The sequence below is a fragment of the Oncorhynchus masou genome, chromosome 22 (assembly GCF_036934945.1).
Source record: "Oncorhynchus masou masou isolate Uvic2021 chromosome 22, UVic_Omas_1.1, whole genome shotgun sequence".
In the NCBI taxonomy this organism is placed as follows: Eukaryota; Metazoa; Chordata; class Actinopteri; order Salmoniformes; family Salmonidae; genus Oncorhynchus; species Oncorhynchus masou.
Genome location: NC_088233.1, coordinates 3,169,192 through 3,189,578, shown reverse-complemented (window position 1 = coordinate 3,189,578; position 20,387 = coordinate 3,169,192). Strand labels below are relative to the sequence as shown.

The 20,387-nt window shown below is 38.0% G+C and overlaps 1 protein-coding gene across 2 annotated transcripts in view; it reads right to left on the bottom strand.

Moving 5' to 3' along the window:
• Positions 1-1,019: 1,019 nt before the first annotated feature.
• Positions 1,020-20,387, bottom strand: part of LOC135508898 (mitochondrial glutamate carrier 1-like) — an 83,730-nt gene continuing 64,362 nt past the window's right edge. For both annotated transcript variants that reach the window (XM_064929118.1, XM_064929119.1), the window contains exons 7-11: positions 8,023-8,083; positions 5,867-6,011; positions 5,360-5,514; positions 5,097-5,172; positions 1,020-4,141 (exon numbers count right to left, since the gene is read on the bottom strand). In XM_064929118.1, coding sequence (XP_064785190.1) covers positions 3,994-4,141; positions 5,097-5,172; positions 5,360-5,514; positions 5,867-6,011; positions 8,023-8,083 — 585 coding nt within the window. In that variant the 3' untranslated portion in view covers positions 1,020-3,993. The remainder of the gene's footprint in view (positions 4,142-5,096; positions 5,173-5,359; positions 5,515-5,866; positions 6,012-8,022; positions 8,084-20,387) is intronic.

Here is a 20,387-nt window from a genome sequence, read left to right as displayed (position 1 = left end):
TTTGTTAGCTACACGCGTTAGCTACGTGTGTTAGCTACGTGTGTAAGCTACGTTTCTCCACTATTTTGAGCAACAACAAAAAATTATCATGAAATAAATTGTTGCAATACACTTGATTTGACATGAATTCATAATTATCATCACATTGTTTATTCTAAGCTAATTTTCTTCAGAAGGTCATTCCTGGTGGCATAGTGGGTTTAACACGGTGTGTATTTGGTCGTAAAGGACACGATGTCATAGAGCTACAATAGGATTGTATCTCATTGAGTATGAAGATAAACAAATCAAATTATAGCTTCTTTTTTTTTGCATTAAAATGACATGAATTCCTTCAATGGAATATTTCATCATAATAATAATAAAAACAACAACAGTATGGATTGAGAGAGAAGGGGGGCTGGAGAGGTAGGTGTGTAAATACAAAATGTGCAACAAAACTATAGATATAAGGACATGTTCATATCATCTGCGATATACTGAGGTGGACACACAACACATACAGATATATATATATATATATATATATATAGAAAGGAATATTGATAAGCGTTATAGATCAGTTATCTCGCCAACACATGATAGATCTCAGTTATCTCGCCAACACATGATAGATCTCAGTTATCTCCCAACACATGATAGATCTCAGTTATCTCCCAACACATGATAGATCTCAGTTATCTCCCAACACATGATAGATCTCAGTTATCTCCCAACACATGATAGATCTCAGTTATCTCCCAACACATGATCTCAGTTATCTCACATGATAGATCTTATCTCCCAACACATGATAGGTTATCTCCCAACACATGACAGATGACAAAAATAATAAAACACTGAAGAGTTATCTCCCAACACATGATAGATTGTTATCTCCCAACACATGATAGACAGTTAACATGATGGATCCTTCCAACACATGATAGATCTCAGTTATCTCCCAATATGGCATGACAAAAATAATAAAACACTGAAGAGCCCTAACAGTGGATCCTTCCAAAGCACACTATTCCCTATATAGTGCACTACACTTTACCAAATGTAGGTCAAAAGTAGTGCACTATGTAGGGAATAGTGTGCCAATAGGGAATGAACCAGTTGTGAGCCATCCAAGAGTTGATCTTGCCAGACTGATGCAGCTCTTCAGTTGGTTCAACTCTTAGACGGCTGACAACTTCCTGCAGCTAAATCAAGACAAGACCGAAGTAATTATTGGTGGAACCGAAGCACACAGAGAGAATCTGGACGCACATTTTAACTCACGGTAATAAAGATAAAACACCAGGTAAAAAAAACGAGTTGTTATTTTAGATTCTGAACTCAATTTCTTATCACACAATAGGAACCTGAACAAGATCACTTTCTACCACCTGAGGACCATTGCCAAGGTGTGGCCGTTTCTCTCTCAGGCTGAAACAGAGAGACTCATCCATGCTTTTATGACAAGCAGACATGATTACTGTAAAGCCATTGGTCAACTGCAAAACATACAGCTTTTACTTTGTGTGCTTTTTTGTCATTCTTTTATCTTATGTTTGTTGGGTTGTAAATATTTCAGTTTTTATTTTCATTGTTTTTCATTATTTTTTTTCCCCTGTGAAGCACATTGCATTGCATTCCATGTCTGAAATGTGCTGTATAAATAAAGCTTGATTTGATTTGAATGTGTGGCAGGCCTTCAGTGATGTAAGAAATGCATTTACAACAAAGCCACACCATGGAAGCTTCAATCCCCAAAGAGCCAAGAGAACAAACAAAACATACTCAAGCTAAAGATAGATTTAGTACAATGAATGACTGAAATAAAACAATTGTTAGTACACTATTGTAGTATAGTACACAATCTTAGTATAATAATTTTTAGTACACTATTGAAATCACAACTAGATTGTAATTTTACATGAATTAAAATTGTGTGCCTTTCACCAGTTCTTTACAAGTATCTTTGTGGTAGAAGTGTTCTGATGCCCTGATTTGAATAGTAGAGAAGTAGAGGAAGATTTCATACGTTCTAACTTTTTTTTCTAGCTTTTCGAAAAGTGGTAAAAATGTAAGTTGTTTTAAAAAAGTGATCACAAAAATCAGTCGGTGCGGTTCCTCTAACAGCTGCATCTTTAGATTGGTAGAGTTATTCCTGTTCTGATTTCATATTTAAATAGGAGAGAAACAGGCGAAGATTTCATAGGCTCTTAACTTGTTGAAAGTGGCCAAAGTAGCTGATTTCTGTCCAAAGTCCCATTGTTTATCCCATTGTCTCATTCTTAGAATGTGATGTGCACACCATCGGGATCCTATTAAATGACTATGTCATAAACCCTCAAGGTTCTAGAATGGAAAATGTCAGCCATATTGGTCAGGGAGAAATCCAAACCAGTCTGATTGGAATGAACGGTAGCAGAGGTATAATCTTGATTTTACTTATACATGAAAATAAAAGTTACAGCATGTGACATATGAGAAATTGTGTAATTAAATTAGTGTCAAGCTAAGGAAAATTTATTTTCAAATTGTTTGTCTATCTTGTTCCGGAAAGATGTCAAACTACACGTTTTAAAGTTTCAATGGCTGTAAGAGGAGTATCTTTCCAAATATTAATAACAACAAAAACAGTTAGAAATCATTTGGACAATATTAAAAGTGGCTTCATCAATTACCATTGATTCAGTTTTTTTTTGTATAGAATCTATTGCAGATTAGGTTGGTCTTCAGATATAGTATCAGTACTTTCACTGGCCCAAATGTTTAACACCAAGACCGCTGCCCCCTGTAGAGTAAAGAGCACCAGGGACAAGGCAATTAGGGTCCACACAAAGCTATAAGGCGATTGGCTGAATGGCAATTACAACCAATCACAGGCAGGGATGACTGGGCTGTTCAGGTTAGATCCAATGGGAGTGTTACTATTGTATAATTGTATATAGTTCACAACTTAAGATATTCTATGGGTCTTGGCCTGAAACACGTTTAAATAGAAATGTAAGATGTCATTTAAGCTCTAATTCATATTATAAACTGGTCGGTTCGAGCTCTGACTGCGGATTGGTTGATAGCCGTGGTAATATCAGCCGTATACCACATGTATTTTTACTGCTCTAACTACGTTGGTAACCAGGTTATAAGCAATAAGGCACCTCGGGGGTTTGTGGTATGTGGCCACGGCTAAGGGCTGCGTTGCGTGTTGCCTAAGAACAGCCCTCAGTCGTGGTATATTGGCCATATACCCACAGCTCCTCGGGCCTTACTGCTTAAGTATACTACGTAATAGCTGGTAACAATAATAAGGTATGGAGCATTTTGTTTCTTTAATGAGCATGCTTGGTAAACTTTGAATAGTCTTAACATTGAATAGTCTTAAGTGATCCTTTGTTTTTTTGAGCATCAAATCCAGATTTTTCATTTGGACCAGCCTTTTTTTTTTAAACATTGTTATATTACTACAAGATAAGTAATTCATATTAAATGTGATTTATAGGCAATAGTTGTCATTCGCATGATCATTCTGACACTATGGAGGTTAACGGAGATAACTACCATATACCCAGACAATAGATCTACCCTGCAATTCACGGCCCATATCAAAACAAAAATATATATTTAAAAAAATAAGATAATCATCATCGTTTGAGAACATGGTATTTGTGGCATCAATTCCACTGGAATGTTGCTTTGCCATCAACACATCTCTCTCCTAAGTACTCTTACTACTGTGCTCACAACCATAGCATTACATTCAACACAACAAGGACAATGGAAGAGGCGAAACACAACGTTGTTGCCTCTAGGGGTGCTCTTAAGCCAAAAGGGGTCAAAGAAAAACTATCCTAAATTGGTGGTAGTCATACTTTAACTCGCCGACGACAACGATCGTCGTTCAAACAATCAAAACCTTATTTCATGACGAGAAAGGAGGTGATCCCAGTATCTTTCGGTGTGCTGTGCGTGATGTAGTCGTGAGAGAGGGAAAGGCAGAGATCCGATTGGTTGATGTTCTCAGTTGCCAGGCAGGAAGCTGAGGATGTATTCTCCCACCCCGAAGAAGTAGACCACCTGGGCAATACCAAATAAGGGCGCGATGACCAGGGCACGGCAGTACGCCCCCTTCAGGAACGCAGAGGGACCCTCGTTCTTCATGATTTTACTGATGGGAAAGTGGTAAGAAGAGATACACAGATTAGGATATCAACACAGATTAGCAACAAGATATCAGTGAATAGTTTCACCTCACCACACCAAAAAGAACAAGAAAAACAGTGTTACTAATTATGTGTTTAAACTGAATATGGCAGTTGAGTTATCATATAGAGTATAGAATGTATTCATTCTGTATTCAAATTGTTGTCACCACACCAAAAAGAACAAGAAAAACAGTGAAAAACATAGCTAATTATAAAAGTCTTCCGGTTGAGGGATAGGTTTTACAGAAACACCGCCCAAAACCTTCACAATTAAATGTTAACTGACTACAAAGTATTTTATTTTATTATTTAACCAGGCAAGTCAGTCACCCCAGTCAAACACCGGACAGACACTGGCCTAATTGTACTACAGCACCGCCCTATGGGATTCCCAATCAACAGGCCGGATGTGATGCGGCCTGGGTGGCTTACAGAAACACCGCTAACCAAACAACCAGGTACTGCAGTGACGCCAGAAACCTTGCTAACCAAACACTGAGATGCAGTGTCTTAGACCACTGTGACACTCTAGGTGGGGAGCTAGGTGGCTGTACTACAGAAAGAAGCCTGTGTCTTCCTTGCTAGGTGGCTGTACTACAGAAACACCGCTAACCAAACAGTGCTAGGTGGCTGTACTATAGAAACACCAAACAGTGCTAAGTGGCTGTACTATAGAAACACCACTATCCAAACAACAGTGCTAGGTGGCTGTACTACAGAAACACCAAACAGTGCTAGGTGGCTGTACTATAGAAACACCAAACAGTGCTAAGTGCATGGGCACTTGAATGAAAGGGTAACTACACTCAATCTCCTGAAGTGGTAATATGTATTGTCCTATACTTAGAACCTACTATTTACTACAAAACGTCCTGAACAACGTCAATACCCCCACAATCCCCATGTGTTGAGATTTACCTGATACAGTCAGTCACCCCACTGTAGGTTTCCTCTGTACTCCCTCTGTTCATAGACTGGATTCTGGTCTTTATCACTGTCAATACACAACAACACCATGGTAACACTACAACACACACTGAGAACCTATGATTGGTGTAAGATCCAGGCTAAATACAGACCATTTTAACTCAGAGAGACATAACGTAGTATAACATTGTAACACATTCTAGGGTCTTAATAACAAGTTATAACAAATTTGAAAGAAAATCCCCATGTCTCACCATCTACAGGGTTGACAGCCACAGCGGCCGTGCTGCCAGCCAGACAGCCTGCCAGGAATGACACGTAGAAAGGGGCGGGGCCCTCCGCTCCTCTCTTCCCCAGGTCGTTCAGGTTGGCAAACAGAGGGAAGTAGATGATGGAGAACGGAACATCCCTGAGAAGAGAGTAGAGAGGAGGGGAGAAACGAGAGACGAGCAGAGGAGAGTTTTATCATATTGTCATACCTCAGCGTTGCAGCCAGAGCAGTCGGTGTATCTATGAATGGGCTTTCATTGTATTTCTTTGATTCCTCGATTCCTCGTGTCCTCTTTCCTCGACTCCTCAAAACGCCTTGGAGGAGAAGATCCAAGGTCCTTTAGTCTCTGATCTTTTTCCTCCATACGTTTTGAGAAGGAGACGAGGAGAGAGGACGGTAGGAATCCAGGAAAAACAAGTGAGATAGAGCCAATGAGTCGAGGGTAGTTGGTGGTCAGAGCAGTGTCTGTCTGTGGTGCTATGTTGTTTACCTGAGCAGTGTGGCCCCCAGGCCCTTGTACAGCCCAGCGATTCCCTTCTCCTTAAGCAGTTCCCTGGTCAGTTGCATGGCGGTGGGGGACTTGGTCGGCACGGTCCCCGGTACTACCGTCTCTGGCATCAGCTTCCTCTGGGCCTCTGATAGAAGGACAGACAGGGACAGCGTGGGGTTAGAGCTTTTCTGATAGTTGATTTGTTAAGGAAGAATTTTACTATTATTGTAATTAAGATGCACTAACTTTTCTGTTCTGTCTGTGGACAATATAGTATCCATCCATCCACCTACCTACCCACCCACCTACGTACCCACCCACCCACCTACCTACCCACCCACCCACCCACCCATCTACCCACCTACCTACTTACATATCCACCTACCTACCAACCTACCCACCCACCCACCCACCCACCTACATATCCTACCTACCTACCTACCTATCCACCTACCTACCTACCTACCCACCCACCTACCTACCTACCCACCCACCTACCGACCTACCCACCCACCCACCTACATATCCACCTACCCACCCACCCACCCACTTACATATCCACCTACCTACCCACCCACCCACCTACATATCCACCTACCCACCCACCCACCCACCTACCTACCTACCCACCCATCCACCTACCTACCTACCTACCCACCCACCTACTTACCTACCTACATATCCACCTACCCACCTACCTACCGACCTACCTACCACCTACCTACCTACCTACCCCCACCCACCCACCCACCCACCCACCTACCTATCCACCTACCACCTACCTATCCATCTACCACCTACCTACCCACCTACCTACCTACCCACCTACCTACCACCCACCTACCCACCCATCCACCTACCTATCCACCTACCTACCTACCTACCTACCTATCCACCTACCCACCCATCCAGTTTACAGCTATTTAGGCAAGATAAGACTTTATAAGGGTTTGTACCTGCAGGTGTAAAGTCTTACAATGCATTATAACTGCATCATAATGCATTATAACTGCAAGCTGTTCCCACATGGAATGCATGAATAACTCAATGAGAATGTGATGGTAGGCCAATACAACAAGGGGACGAGAATAGACAGTAGAGATGGTAGGATCCTTATGTGGATCCAATACAGAATAGACAGTAGAGATGGTAGGATCCTTATGTGGATCCACTATAGAATAGACAGTAGAGATGGTAGGATCCTTATGTGGATCCAATATAGAATAGACAGTAGAGATGGTAGGATCCTTATGTGGATCCAATACAGAATAGACAGTAGAGATGGTAAGATCCTTATGTGGATCCAATACAGAATAGACAGTAGAGATGGTAAGATCCAATATAGAATTATGGTGGATCCTTATGTGGAATACAGAATAGACAGTGGAGATGGTAAGATCCTTATGTGGATCCAATACAGAATAGACAGTAGAGATGGTAGGATCCTTATGTGGATCCACTATTGTCCACACGGGGGCAGAATTGATCCATATTTCAACACGAGGTCACAGTGACCCTTCCATTTTGCAGCTCCCTCCTCCATGTCTCTAAATATCTTACAGATTGTTTTTCCATCTCTCTAAATGGTTCTATTCGGTGTGGATCACCGATAGAGAAACGTAACTATTCGGTGTGGATCACCGATAGAGAAACGTAACTATTCGGTGTGGATCACCAATAGAGAAACGTAACTATTTGGTGTGGATCACCGATAGAGAAAAGTAACGGTCATGTGAATGCCGTCTCCACGAAAGCGAGAACAGTGCCTTTAAATTTAAATCACGCTGTAATACAGGACTTCATTCCACTCTCTCTAACTGATTCTCCTCTCTCAATTCAATTCAAGGGCTTTATTGGCATGGGAAACATGTGTTAACATTGCCAAAGCAAGTGAGGTAGATAATATACAAAAGTGAAATAAACAATAAAAATGAACAGTAAACATTACACATACAGAAATAATAATAACTATCAATCTCTCTTACTGAATCTCCTCTATCTCTTACCAATTCACCTCTATCTCTCTTACTAATTCACCTCTATCTCTCTCTTACTAATTCACCTCTATCTCTCTTACTGAATCTCCTCTATCTATCTCTTACTGTTTGTCCTATGTCTCTCATACTGATTCTCCTCCATCCCTCTAAATCTCTTACCAATTCTCCCAGCATCTTGAAGCTGAATCTTCAACATCTCCATAGGAGTCGTGACGATAACCTGTGATGATAAACAGAAATACAAGATGAAAAACCACTATATCTGACAGGAACATTTGGTCAAGTGTGATAACCAGGGGTAAATACAGTGCCTTGCGAAAGTATTCGGCCCCCTTGAACTTTGCGACCTTTTGCCACATTTCAGGCTTCAAACATAAAGATATTAAACTGAATTTTTTTTTGTGAAGAATCAACAACAAGTGGGGCACAATCATGAAGTGGAACGACATTTATTGGATATTTCAAACTTTTTTAACAAATCAAAAACTGAAAAATTGGGCGTGCAAAATTATTCAGACCCCTTAAGTTAATACTTTGTAGCGCCACCTTTTGCTGCGATTACGGCTGTAAGTCGCTTGGGGTATGTCTCTATCAGTTTTGCACATTGAGAGACTGAAATCTTTCCCCATTCCTCCTTGCAAAACAGCTCGAGCTCAGTGAGGTTGGATGGAGAGCATTTGTGAACATCAGTTTTCAGTTCTTTCCACAGATTCTCGATTGGATTCAGGTCTGGACTTTGACTTGGCCATTCTAACACCTGGATATGTTTATTTTTGAACCATTCCATTGTAGATTTTGCTTTATGTTTGGGATCATTGTCTTGTTGGAAGACAAATCTCCGTCCCAGTCTCAGGTCTTTTGCAGACTCCATCAGGTTTTCTTCCAGAATGGTCCTGTATTTGGCTCCATCCACCTTCCCATCAATTTTAACCATCTGAAGAAAAGCAGGCCCAAACCATGATGCTGCCACCACTAGTTGTTGATTCTTCACAAAAAAATACAGTTTTATATCTTTATATTTGAAGCCTGAAATGTGGCAAAAGGTCGCAAAGTTCAAGGGGGCGAATACTTTCGCAAGGCACTGTATAATCAGAACCAGAACACGATAACAATATAGAACATACTAACAATATAGAACACACTAACAATATAGAACACTATAACAATATAGAACACCATAACACTGACAATATAGAACACTATAACAATATAGAACACCATAACACTGACAATATAGAACACTATAACACTATAGAACACCATAACACTCCAACAATATAGAACACTATAGAACACTATTACACTATAGAACACTATTACACTATAGAACACTATTACAATATAGAGCACTACAACAATATAAACACTAACACTATAGCACTACAACACTATAGCACTACAACAATATAGAACACTATAGAGCACTATAACAATATAGAGCACTATAACACTATAACAATATAGAGCACTATAACAATAGAGAACACTATAACAATAGAGAACACTATAACAATAGAGAACACTATAACAATAGAGAACACTATAACAATAGAGAACACTATAACAATATAGAACACTATAACAATATAGAACACTATAACAATATAGAACACTATAACAATATAGAACACTATAACAATATAGAACACGATAACACTATAACAATATCGAACACTCTAACACTATAACAATATAAAACACTGTAAAAATATAGAACACTATAACACTATAGAACACTATAACAATATAGAACACTATAACAATATAGAACACTATAACAATATAGAACACGATAACAATATAGAACACGATAACAATATAGAACACTATAACACTATAAAAATATAGAACACTATAACAATAGAACACTATAACACTACAACACTATAACACTATAGAAGACTATAACACTATAGAACACGATAACAATATAGAACACGATAACAATATAGAACACGATAACACTATAACAATATAGAACACTATAACAATATAGAACACTATAACAATATAGAACACTATAACAATATAGAACACTATAACACTACAACAGTATAACAGTATTACAACAGCCCAACATATACAATACCATTAACTAATAGCTAGCATTAGCAACTCTACAGTGTAACCAATATGTCCAGGAGCTAGGCTAGGCTACGGCCTACCGGACATCAATGTGTTAATAGCTAACAACTCACTAGCTCCTATTTGTGTTATAAAGAGCTAGACAACACAACGGATACCATTAACACTTGTTTCTCCTGTGTAATCCGAGCTGTAGTAACTGGTTAACAGGATTAAAGGTGAGATGGCCAGTTGGGTTAATACTACTCCTAATCTAATCTAATCTAATCTTGTGTTCCCTGGGAAGTATTGAGCTAGCTGGCTTCGGCCTAATGGACTACGGGTAGGCTATTACACTATGACACAGATACACACACAAAACACACACGCACGCACACAGTCACACACACACACACACATACACAGTAGTGATGCGTGGGTCAACTGTTTGTTCATCCGCACTCGCACACAATTGCTAATAACTCATCTTCAACCGACTTTGTGATAATCCCGCACCCTAACCTGCCATATGTCACGATCGTCCTCTTCTTCTGACGAGGAGTAGCGAGGGCCAGACCAAAGCGCAGCGTGGTACGTGTTCATGACGATGTTTATTCAACTCAGAAAACTAAAACTAAAATAGCAAAGAGAACCATACGAAACGAAACAGTCCTGTCTGGTGACATACACAAAGACAGAAAACAATCACCCACGAAACACAATAGAAAACAGGCTCCCTAAATATGGTTCTCAATCAGGGACAACGATTGACAGCTGCCTCTGATTGAGAACCATACCAGGCCAAACACAGAAATAGCAAATCATAGAAAAACTAACATAGACAACCCACCCCAACTCACGACCTGACCATACTAAAGCAAAGACATAACAAAAGAACTAAGGTCAGAACGTGACAATATAAGCCTGTAGAAAATGTGCTTTACAGTCAGACGCCAAAACAAATACTTTTGACAGGTGGGTGCAGGAATTATTTTTTTAAAGCATAATTTAAATATGTTTCCGCTTATAATTTCAGATATTTTGGTAGGCTATTTGTTAATAATCAACAAGTCTGTAATTAGATACAAGCAGTTTATCTTCTGTCCCAGAGGACTAAATAACCGCAGAATAGTGTCATAAATGGATGAATGCTTCAATCTAAGTGACATCTATAGAGCTCTCAGTCGTCTCTGCTTCCCTCGCACAGCACACATTTAATGCAATAACTCAAAAAAAAAAAAACAGGAAAGAATTTCTGTGCAACATTTACAAATGGCATCAGTTTGACATAGGTTTTATGGAAATTAAAAGCAGTGAAAACAACCCAACATGTTTCTAATAAGATTTCAGTTCGACTTGGATGCATATTATATACTGTCAGCTGTTATGATGCTGATAAAGATACCGCAGCATCTTTACAGACAGTCCCTAACTACACATTCTTTCTATCAAGATGCTGAAAGACATAAATCATCATTCTACACTTGTGTTCCCGAGTCAAAATGTACATTTGGTATATCATTTTACTGCCAGAAATGCTTCATTTTGAAGGAGTTAATATTATATGAGGCTATATGTGTCACACCCTTACCATAGTTTACTTTGTATGTTTCTATGTTTTGGTTGGTCAGGGTGTGATCTGAGTGGGCATTCTATGTTGGATGTCTTGTTTGTCTATTTCTATGTCTGGCCTGATATGGTTCTCAATCAGGGGCAGGTGTTAGTCATTGTCTCTGATTGGGAACCATATTTAGGTAGCCTGGGTTTCACTGTGTGTTTGTGGGTGATTGTTCCTGTCTCTGTGTTTTGCACCAGATAGGGCTGTTTCAGTTTTCGCACGTTTGTTATTTTGTTAGTTTAATCGTGTATAGTTTCTTTAATTAAATAAAATGAATAACAACCACGCTGCATTTTGGTCCGCTCCTTTTCACCAGACGAAAGCCGTGACAATATGAGAGGTTATAGGCCTATAGTTAATATTATATTATATGAGAGGTTATAAACTACAGTAAATATTATACTATATGAGAGGTTATAAACTACAGTTAATATTATATTATATGAGAGGTTATAAACTACAGTTAATATTATATTATATGAGAGGTTATAAACCTACAGTTAATATTATATTATATGAGAGGTTATAAACTACAGTTAATATTATATTATATGAGAGGTTATAAACTACAGTTAATATTATATTATATGAGAGGTTATAAACTACAGTTATTAGTATAATATATGAGAGGTTATAAACTACAGTTAATATTATATTAGACTATGTTATATTATATTATATGAGAGGTTATAAACCTATAGTTAGTATTATATTAGACTATGTCATATTATATGAGAGGTTATAAACCTACAGTTAATATTATATTAGACTATATTATATTATATGAGAGGTTATAAACCTACAGTTAATATAATATCATATGAGAGGTTATAAACCTACAGTTAATATTATATTATATGAGAGGTTATAAACCTATAGTTAATATTATATTAGACTATGTTATATTATTTTATATGCGAGGTTATAAACCTACAGTTAATATTATATTAGACTATGTTATATTATATGCGAGGTTATAAACCTACAGTTATTATTATATTATATGAGAGGTCATAAACTACAGTTAATATTATATTAGACTATGTTATGTTATATTATATGAGAGGTTATAAACCTACAGTTAATATTATATTAGACTATGTTATATTATTTTATATGCAAGGTTATAAACCTACAGTTAATATTATATTAGACTATGTTATATTATATGAGAGGTTATAAACCTACAGTTAATATTATATTATATGAGAGGTTATAAACTACAGTTAATATTATATTATATGAGAGGTTATAAACCTATAGTTAATATTATATTAGACTATGTTATATTATATTATATGCGAGGTTATAAACCTATAGTTAATATTATATTAGACTATGTTATATTATATTATATGCGAGGTTATAAACCTATAGTTAATATTATATTAGACTATGTTATATTATTTTATATGCGAGGTTATAAACCTACAGTTAATATTATATTAGACTATGTTATATTATTTTATATGCGAGGTTATAAACCTATAGTTAATATTATATTAGACTATGTTATATTATATTATATGAGAGGTTATAAACCTACAGTTAATATTATATTAGATGCGAGGTTATAAACCTATAGTTAATATTATATATGTTATATTATTTTATATGCGAGGTTATAAACCTATAGTTAATATTATATTAGACTATGTTATATTATATTATATGAGAGGGTATAAACCTACAGTTAATATTATATTAGACTATGTTATATTATATTATATGAGAGGTTATAAACCTATAGTTAATATTATATTAGACTATGTTATATTATTTTATATGCGAGGTTATAAACCTATAGTTAATATTATATTAGACTATGTTATATTATATTATATGAGAGGTTATAAACCTACAGTTCATATTATAATAGACTATGTTATATTATATTATATGCGAGGTTATAAACATACAGTTAATATTATATTAGACCATGTTATATTATATTATATGCGAGGTTATAAACTACAGTTAATATTATATTATATGAGAGGTTATAAACCTACAGTTAATATTATATTAGACTATGTTATATTATTTTATATGCGAGGTTATAAACCTACAGTTAATATTATATTAGACTATGTTATATTATATTATATGAGAGGTTATAAACCTACAGTTAATATTATATTATATGAGAGGTTATAAACCTACAGTTAATATTATATTATATGAGAGGTTATAAACCTATAGTTAATATTATATTAGACTATGTTATATTATTTTATATGAAACCTACAGTTAATATTATATTATATGAGAGGTTATAAACCTACAGTTAATATTATATTATATGAGAGGTTATAAACCTACAGTTATTAGTATATTATATGAGAGGTTATAAACCTATAGTTAATATTATATTAGACTATGTTATATTATTTTATATGAAACCTACAGTTAATATTATATTATATGAGAGGTTATAAACCTACAGTTAATATTATATTATATGAGAGGTTATAAACCTACAGTTAATATTATATTATATGAGAGGTTATAAACTACAGTTAATATTATATTAGACTATGTTATATTATATTATATGAGAGGTTATAAACCTACAGTTAATATTATATTAGACTATGTTATATTATTTTATATGAAACCTACAGTCAGGGTCCAGAGTTCAGATAGATTACCATTCCATCTGAACAGTACAGTACCTTTGACGTGCCATAGGCCTGTTTGAAGTCCTGACTGTCCAATTGTAATCGCGCCTCACAATCATCACACATCATCATAACAACACAGCCACACTGCTGTCATCCTCTTTTACCACTTCACCAAACATTATTCTGCTCCTCCCTTTTCACGTCTCCCATTGGGCAGCTTTTCTCTTCCTGAATTCCACTCCGCCCCACTTTTTTTTTATGCCTCAGTGGAGCGACATGAACTTTTTCTGCCCTAGTTCCCGAAAGCGTTTGGTGATTGGCGTGTAAACATGTGTGTCTCGAGTACAGTTAGGCTCTAACGCTTAAGCTTCTGCACTAAAGGAAAACCTCAATGTAACATATAGATATTAACTGAACAAGAAAAATTATATATCATTATATGCATTGTTTTCTCTTTATTAAACACACCCGCCCTTCATCCACACAATATTTCATGACTCTAAACTCGCCTGCACGTGGATATAACCGCAGGGACAGCAGGTTATGAGTCAACCCGTGCATCACTAACACACACACACACACACACACACACACACACACACACACACACACACACACACACACACACACAGTGCTCAGGGTCCAATAACCTGCAAGTCCTTATCTCACTGTTACCACCAGTCCAGAACAGCTGAGCTAATGAATAATTTATTGTCCCACTGTCTCTGTCTGCGTCTGGCCAGCAGGACTTGTGAATACGAGATCACCTGCTGACTTGTGTAGACCTACTGTAGACTAGACATAGTGGTTATGTAGACCTACTGTAGACTAGACATAGTGGTTATGTAGACCGACTGTAGACTAGACATGGTGGTTATGTAGACCGACTGTAGACTAGACATAGTGGTTATGTAGACCCACTGTAGACTAGACATAGTGGTTATGTCGACCTATTGTAGACTAGACATAGTGGTTATGTAGACCTACTGTAGACTAGACATAGTGGTTATGCTGTGTAGTACCTACTGTAAACTAGACATAGTGGTTATGCTGTGTAGACCGACTGTAGACTAGACATAGTGGTTATGTAGACCCACTGTAGACTAGACATAGTGGTTATGTAGACCTACTGTAGACTAGACATAGTGGTTATGTAGACCTAGACTAGACATAGTGGTTATACTAGACCTACTAGTGGTCCTACTGTAGACTAGACATAGTGGTTATGTAGACCCACTGTAGACTAGACATAGTGGTTATGCTTTGTAGACCGACTGTAGACTAGACATAATGGTTATGTAGACCCACTGTAGACTAGACATAGTGGTTATGTCGACCTACTGTAGACTAGACATAGTGGTTATGTAGACCTACTGTAGACTAGACATAGTGGTTATGCTGTGTAGTACCTACTGTAGACTAGACATAGTGGTTATGCTGTGTAGACCGACTGTAGACTAGACATAGTGGTTATGTAGACCTACTGTAGACTAGACATAGTGGTTATGTAGACCTACTGTAGACTAGACATAGTGGTTATGTAGACCTACTGTAGACTAGACATAGTGGTTATGTAGACCCACTGTAGACTAGACATAGTGGTTATGTCGACCTACTGTAGACTAGACATAGTGGTTATGTAGACCTACTGTAGACTAGACATAGTGGTTATGCTGTAGACCTACTGTAGACTAGACATAGTGGTTATGTAGACCTACCTACTGTAGACTAGACATAGTGGTTATGTAGACCTACTGTAGACTAGACATAGTGGTTATGTAGACCTACTGTAGACTAGACATAGTGGTTATGTAGACCTACTGTAGACTAGACATAGTGGTTATGCTGTGTAGTACCTACTGTAGACTAGACATAGTGGTTATGCTGTGTAGACCTACTGTAGACTAGACATAGTGGTTATGTAGACCCACTGTAGACTAGACATAGTGGTTATGTAGACCTACTGTAGACTAGACATAGTGGTTATGTAGACCTACTGTAGAATAGACATAGTGGTTATGTAGACCCACTGTAGACTAGACATAGTGGTTATGTAGACCCACTGTAGACTAGACATAGTGGTTATGTAGACCTACTGTAGACTAGACATAGTGGTTATGTAGACCTACTGTAGACTAGACATAGTGGTTATGTAGACCTACTGTAGACTAGACATAGTGGTTATGTAGACCTACTGTAGACTAGACATAGTGGTTATGTAGACCTACTGTAGACTAGACATAGTGGTTATGTAGACCTACTGTAGACTAGACATAGTGGTTATGTAGACCTACTGTAGACTAGACATAGTGGTTATGTAGACCTACTGTAGACTAGACATAGTGGTTATGTAGACCTACTGTAGACTAGACATAGTGGTTATGTAGACCTACTGTAGACTAGACATAGTGGTTATGTAGACCTACTGTAGACTAGACATAGTGGTTGTAATGTGTAGTACCTACTGTAGACTAGACATAGTGGTTATGTAGACCTACTGTAGACTAGACATAGTGGTTATGTAGACCTACTGTAGACTAGACATAGTGGTTATGTAGACCTACTGTAGACTAGACATAGTGGTTATGTAGTACCTACTGTAGACTAGACATAGTGGTTATGCTGTGTAGACCGACTGTAGACTAGACATAGTGGTTATGTAGACCCACTGTAGACTAGACATAGTGGTTATGTAGACCTACTGTAGACTAGACATAGTGGTTATGTAGACCTACTGTAGACTAGACATAGTGGTTATGTAGTTAGACTAGACATAGTGGTTATGCAGACCTACTGTAGACTAGACATAGTGGTTATGTAGACCTACTGTAGACTAGACATAGTGGTTATGTAGACCTACTGTAGACTAGACATAGTGGTTATGTAGACCTACTGTAGACTAGACATAGTGGTTATGTAGACCTGTAGACTGTAGACTAGACATAGTGGTTAGTGGTTATGTAGACCTACTGTAGACTAGACATAGTGGTTATGTAGACCTACTGTAGACTACTGTAGACTAGACATAGTGGTTATGTAGACCTACTGTAGACTAGACATAGTGGTTATGTAGACCTACTGTAGACTAGACATAGTGGTTATGCTGTGTAGACCGACTGTAGACTAGACATAGTGGTTATGTAGACCTACTGTAGACTAGACATAGTGGTTATGTAGACCTACTGTAGACTAGACATAGTGGTTATGTAGACCTACTGTAGACTAGACATAGTGGTTATGTAGACCTACTGTAGACTAGACATAGTGGTTATGCTGTGTAGACCGACTGTAGACTAGACATAGTGGTTATGTAGACCTACTGTAGACTAGACATAGTGGTTATGCTGTGTAGACCGACTGTAGACTAGACATAGTGGTTATGTAGACCTACTGTAGACTAGACATAGTGGTTATGTAGACCTACTGTAGACTAGACATAGTGGTTATGTAGACCTACTGTAGACTAGACATAGTGGTTATGTAGACCTACTGTAGACTAGACATAGTGGTTGTAATGTGTAGTACCTACTGTAGACTAGACATAGTGGTTATGCTGTGTAGTACCTACTGTAGACTAGACATAGTGGTTATGTAGACCTACTGTAGACTAGACATAGTGGTTATGTAGACCTACTGTAGACTAGACATAGTGGTTATGTAGACCTACTGTAGACTAGACATAGTGGTTATGCTGTGTAGACCTACTGTAGACTAGACATAGTGGTTATGTAGACCTACTGTAGACTAGACATAGTGGTTATGTAGACCTACTGTAGACTAGACATAGTGGTTTATGTAGACCTACTGTAGACTAGACATAGTGGTTATGTAGACCTACTGTAGACTAGACATAGTGGTTATGTAGACCCACTGTAGACTAGACATAGTGGTTATGCTGTGTAGTACCTACTGTAGACTAGACATAGTGGTTATGTAGACCTACTGTAGACTAGACATAGTGGTTATGTAGACCTACTGTAGACTAGACATAGTGGTTATGTAGACCTACTGTAGACTAGACATAGTGGTTATGCAGACCTACTGTAGACTAGACATAGTGGTTATGTAGACCTACTGTAGACTAGACATAGTGGTTATGTAGACCTACTGTAGACTAGACATAGTGGTTATGTAGACCTACTGTAGACTAGACATAGTGGTTATGTAGACCTACTGTAGACTAGACATAGTGGTTATGTAGACCTACTGTAGACTAGACATAGTGGTTATGTAGACCTACTGTAGACTAGACATAGTGGTTATGTAGACCTACTGTAGACTAGACATAGTGGTTATGCTGTGTAGACCTACTGTAGACTAGACATAGTGGTTATGTAGACCTACTGTAGACTAGACATAGTGGTTATGTAGACCTACTGTAGACTAGACATAGTGGTTATGTAGACCTACTGTAGACTAGACATAGTGGTTATGTAGACCTACTGTAGACTAGACATAGTGGTTATGGAGACCTACTGTAGACTAGACATAGTGGTTATGCTGTGTAGTACCTACTGTAGACTAGACATAGTGGTTATGCTGTGTAGTACCTACTGTAGACTAGACATAGTGGTTATGTAGACCTACTGTAGACTAGACATAGTGGTTATGCTGTGTAGACCGACTGTAGACTAGACATAGTGGTTATGTAGACCTACTGTAGACTAGACATAGTGGTTATGTAGACCTACTGTAGACTAGACATAGTGGTTATGTAGACCTACTGTAGACTAGACATAGTGGTTATGTAGACCTACTGTAGACTAGACATAGTGGTTATGTAGACCTACTGTAGACTAGACATATTGGACTACTTTAGACTAGACATAGTGGTTATGCTGTGTTAGTACCTACTGTAGACTAGACATAGTGGTTATGTAGACCTACTGTAGACTAGACATAGTGGTTATGTAGACCTACTGTAGACTAGACATAGTGGTTATGTAGACCCACTGTAGACTAGACATAGTGGTTATGCTGTGTAGTACCTACTGTAGACTAGACATAGTGGTTATGCTGTGTAGACCGACTGTAGACTAGACATAGTGGTTATGCTGTGTAGTACCCACTGTAGACTAGACATAGTGGTTATGCTGTGTGTAATAATAATAATATACCATTTAGAGACGCTTTTGTAGACTAGACATAGTGGTTATGTAGACCCACTGTAGACTAGACATAGTGGTTATGTAGACCCACTGTAGACTAGACATAGTGGTTATGCTGTGTAGTACCTACTGTAGACTAGACATAGTGGTTATGTAGACCCACTGTAGACTAGACATAGTGGTTATGTCGACCTACTGTAGACTAGACATAGTGGTTATGCTGTGGAGACCTGTTACATTATCATGAATCAAAACATTTTGCGACCATTAGACAATGAGAAGCTGTGTTAATTTTCATCTCAGTCCATTAGTTTAGTTCTTTAGAGAACTAGAGAGGTCAACAGAGAGGTCAACAGAGAGGTCAACAGCTGATGCCTAGTAGTGTCTGGGTACACACTGAAGCTGGTCCAAAATACCACCCTATTCCCTAGATAGTGCACTGCCTTTGCACTACGTAGTGCACTGTGCAGGGAATAGGGTGTCCGTTGCAACTCAGATTGAGACAGACTGTGTGGGGGAAGATGGCACTTCTGTTGATGGCTGAGGAAGTGTGTGTGTGTGTGTGTGTGTGTGTGTGTGTGTGTGTGTGTGTGTGTGTGTGTGTGTGTGTGTGTGTGTGTGTGTGTGTGTGTGTGTGTGTGTGTGTGTGTGTGTGTGTGTGTGTGCTGTAGGCTGTATCTCCAGATGGGGAACAGGATGTATCATTAAGAGAGAACCTATCTTCACTCCTCTGGCATGTACAGTTGAAGTCAGAAGTTTACATACACTAAGTTGACTGTGCCTTTAAAATGCTTGGAATATTCCAGAAAATGTTGTCATGGCTTTAGAAGCTTCTGATAGGCTAATTGACATCATTTGGGTCAATTGGAGGTGTACCTGTGGATGTATTTCAAGGCCTACCTTCAAACTCAGTGCCTCATTGCTTGACATCATGGGAAAATCGAAATTAATCAGCCAAGACCTCAGGAAAACATTGTAGACCTCCACAAGTCTGGTTCATCCTTTGGAGCAATTTCCAAATGCCTGAAGGTACCACGTTCATCTGTACAAACAATAGTACGCAAGTATAAACACCATGGGACCATGCAGCCGTCATACCGCTCAGGAAGG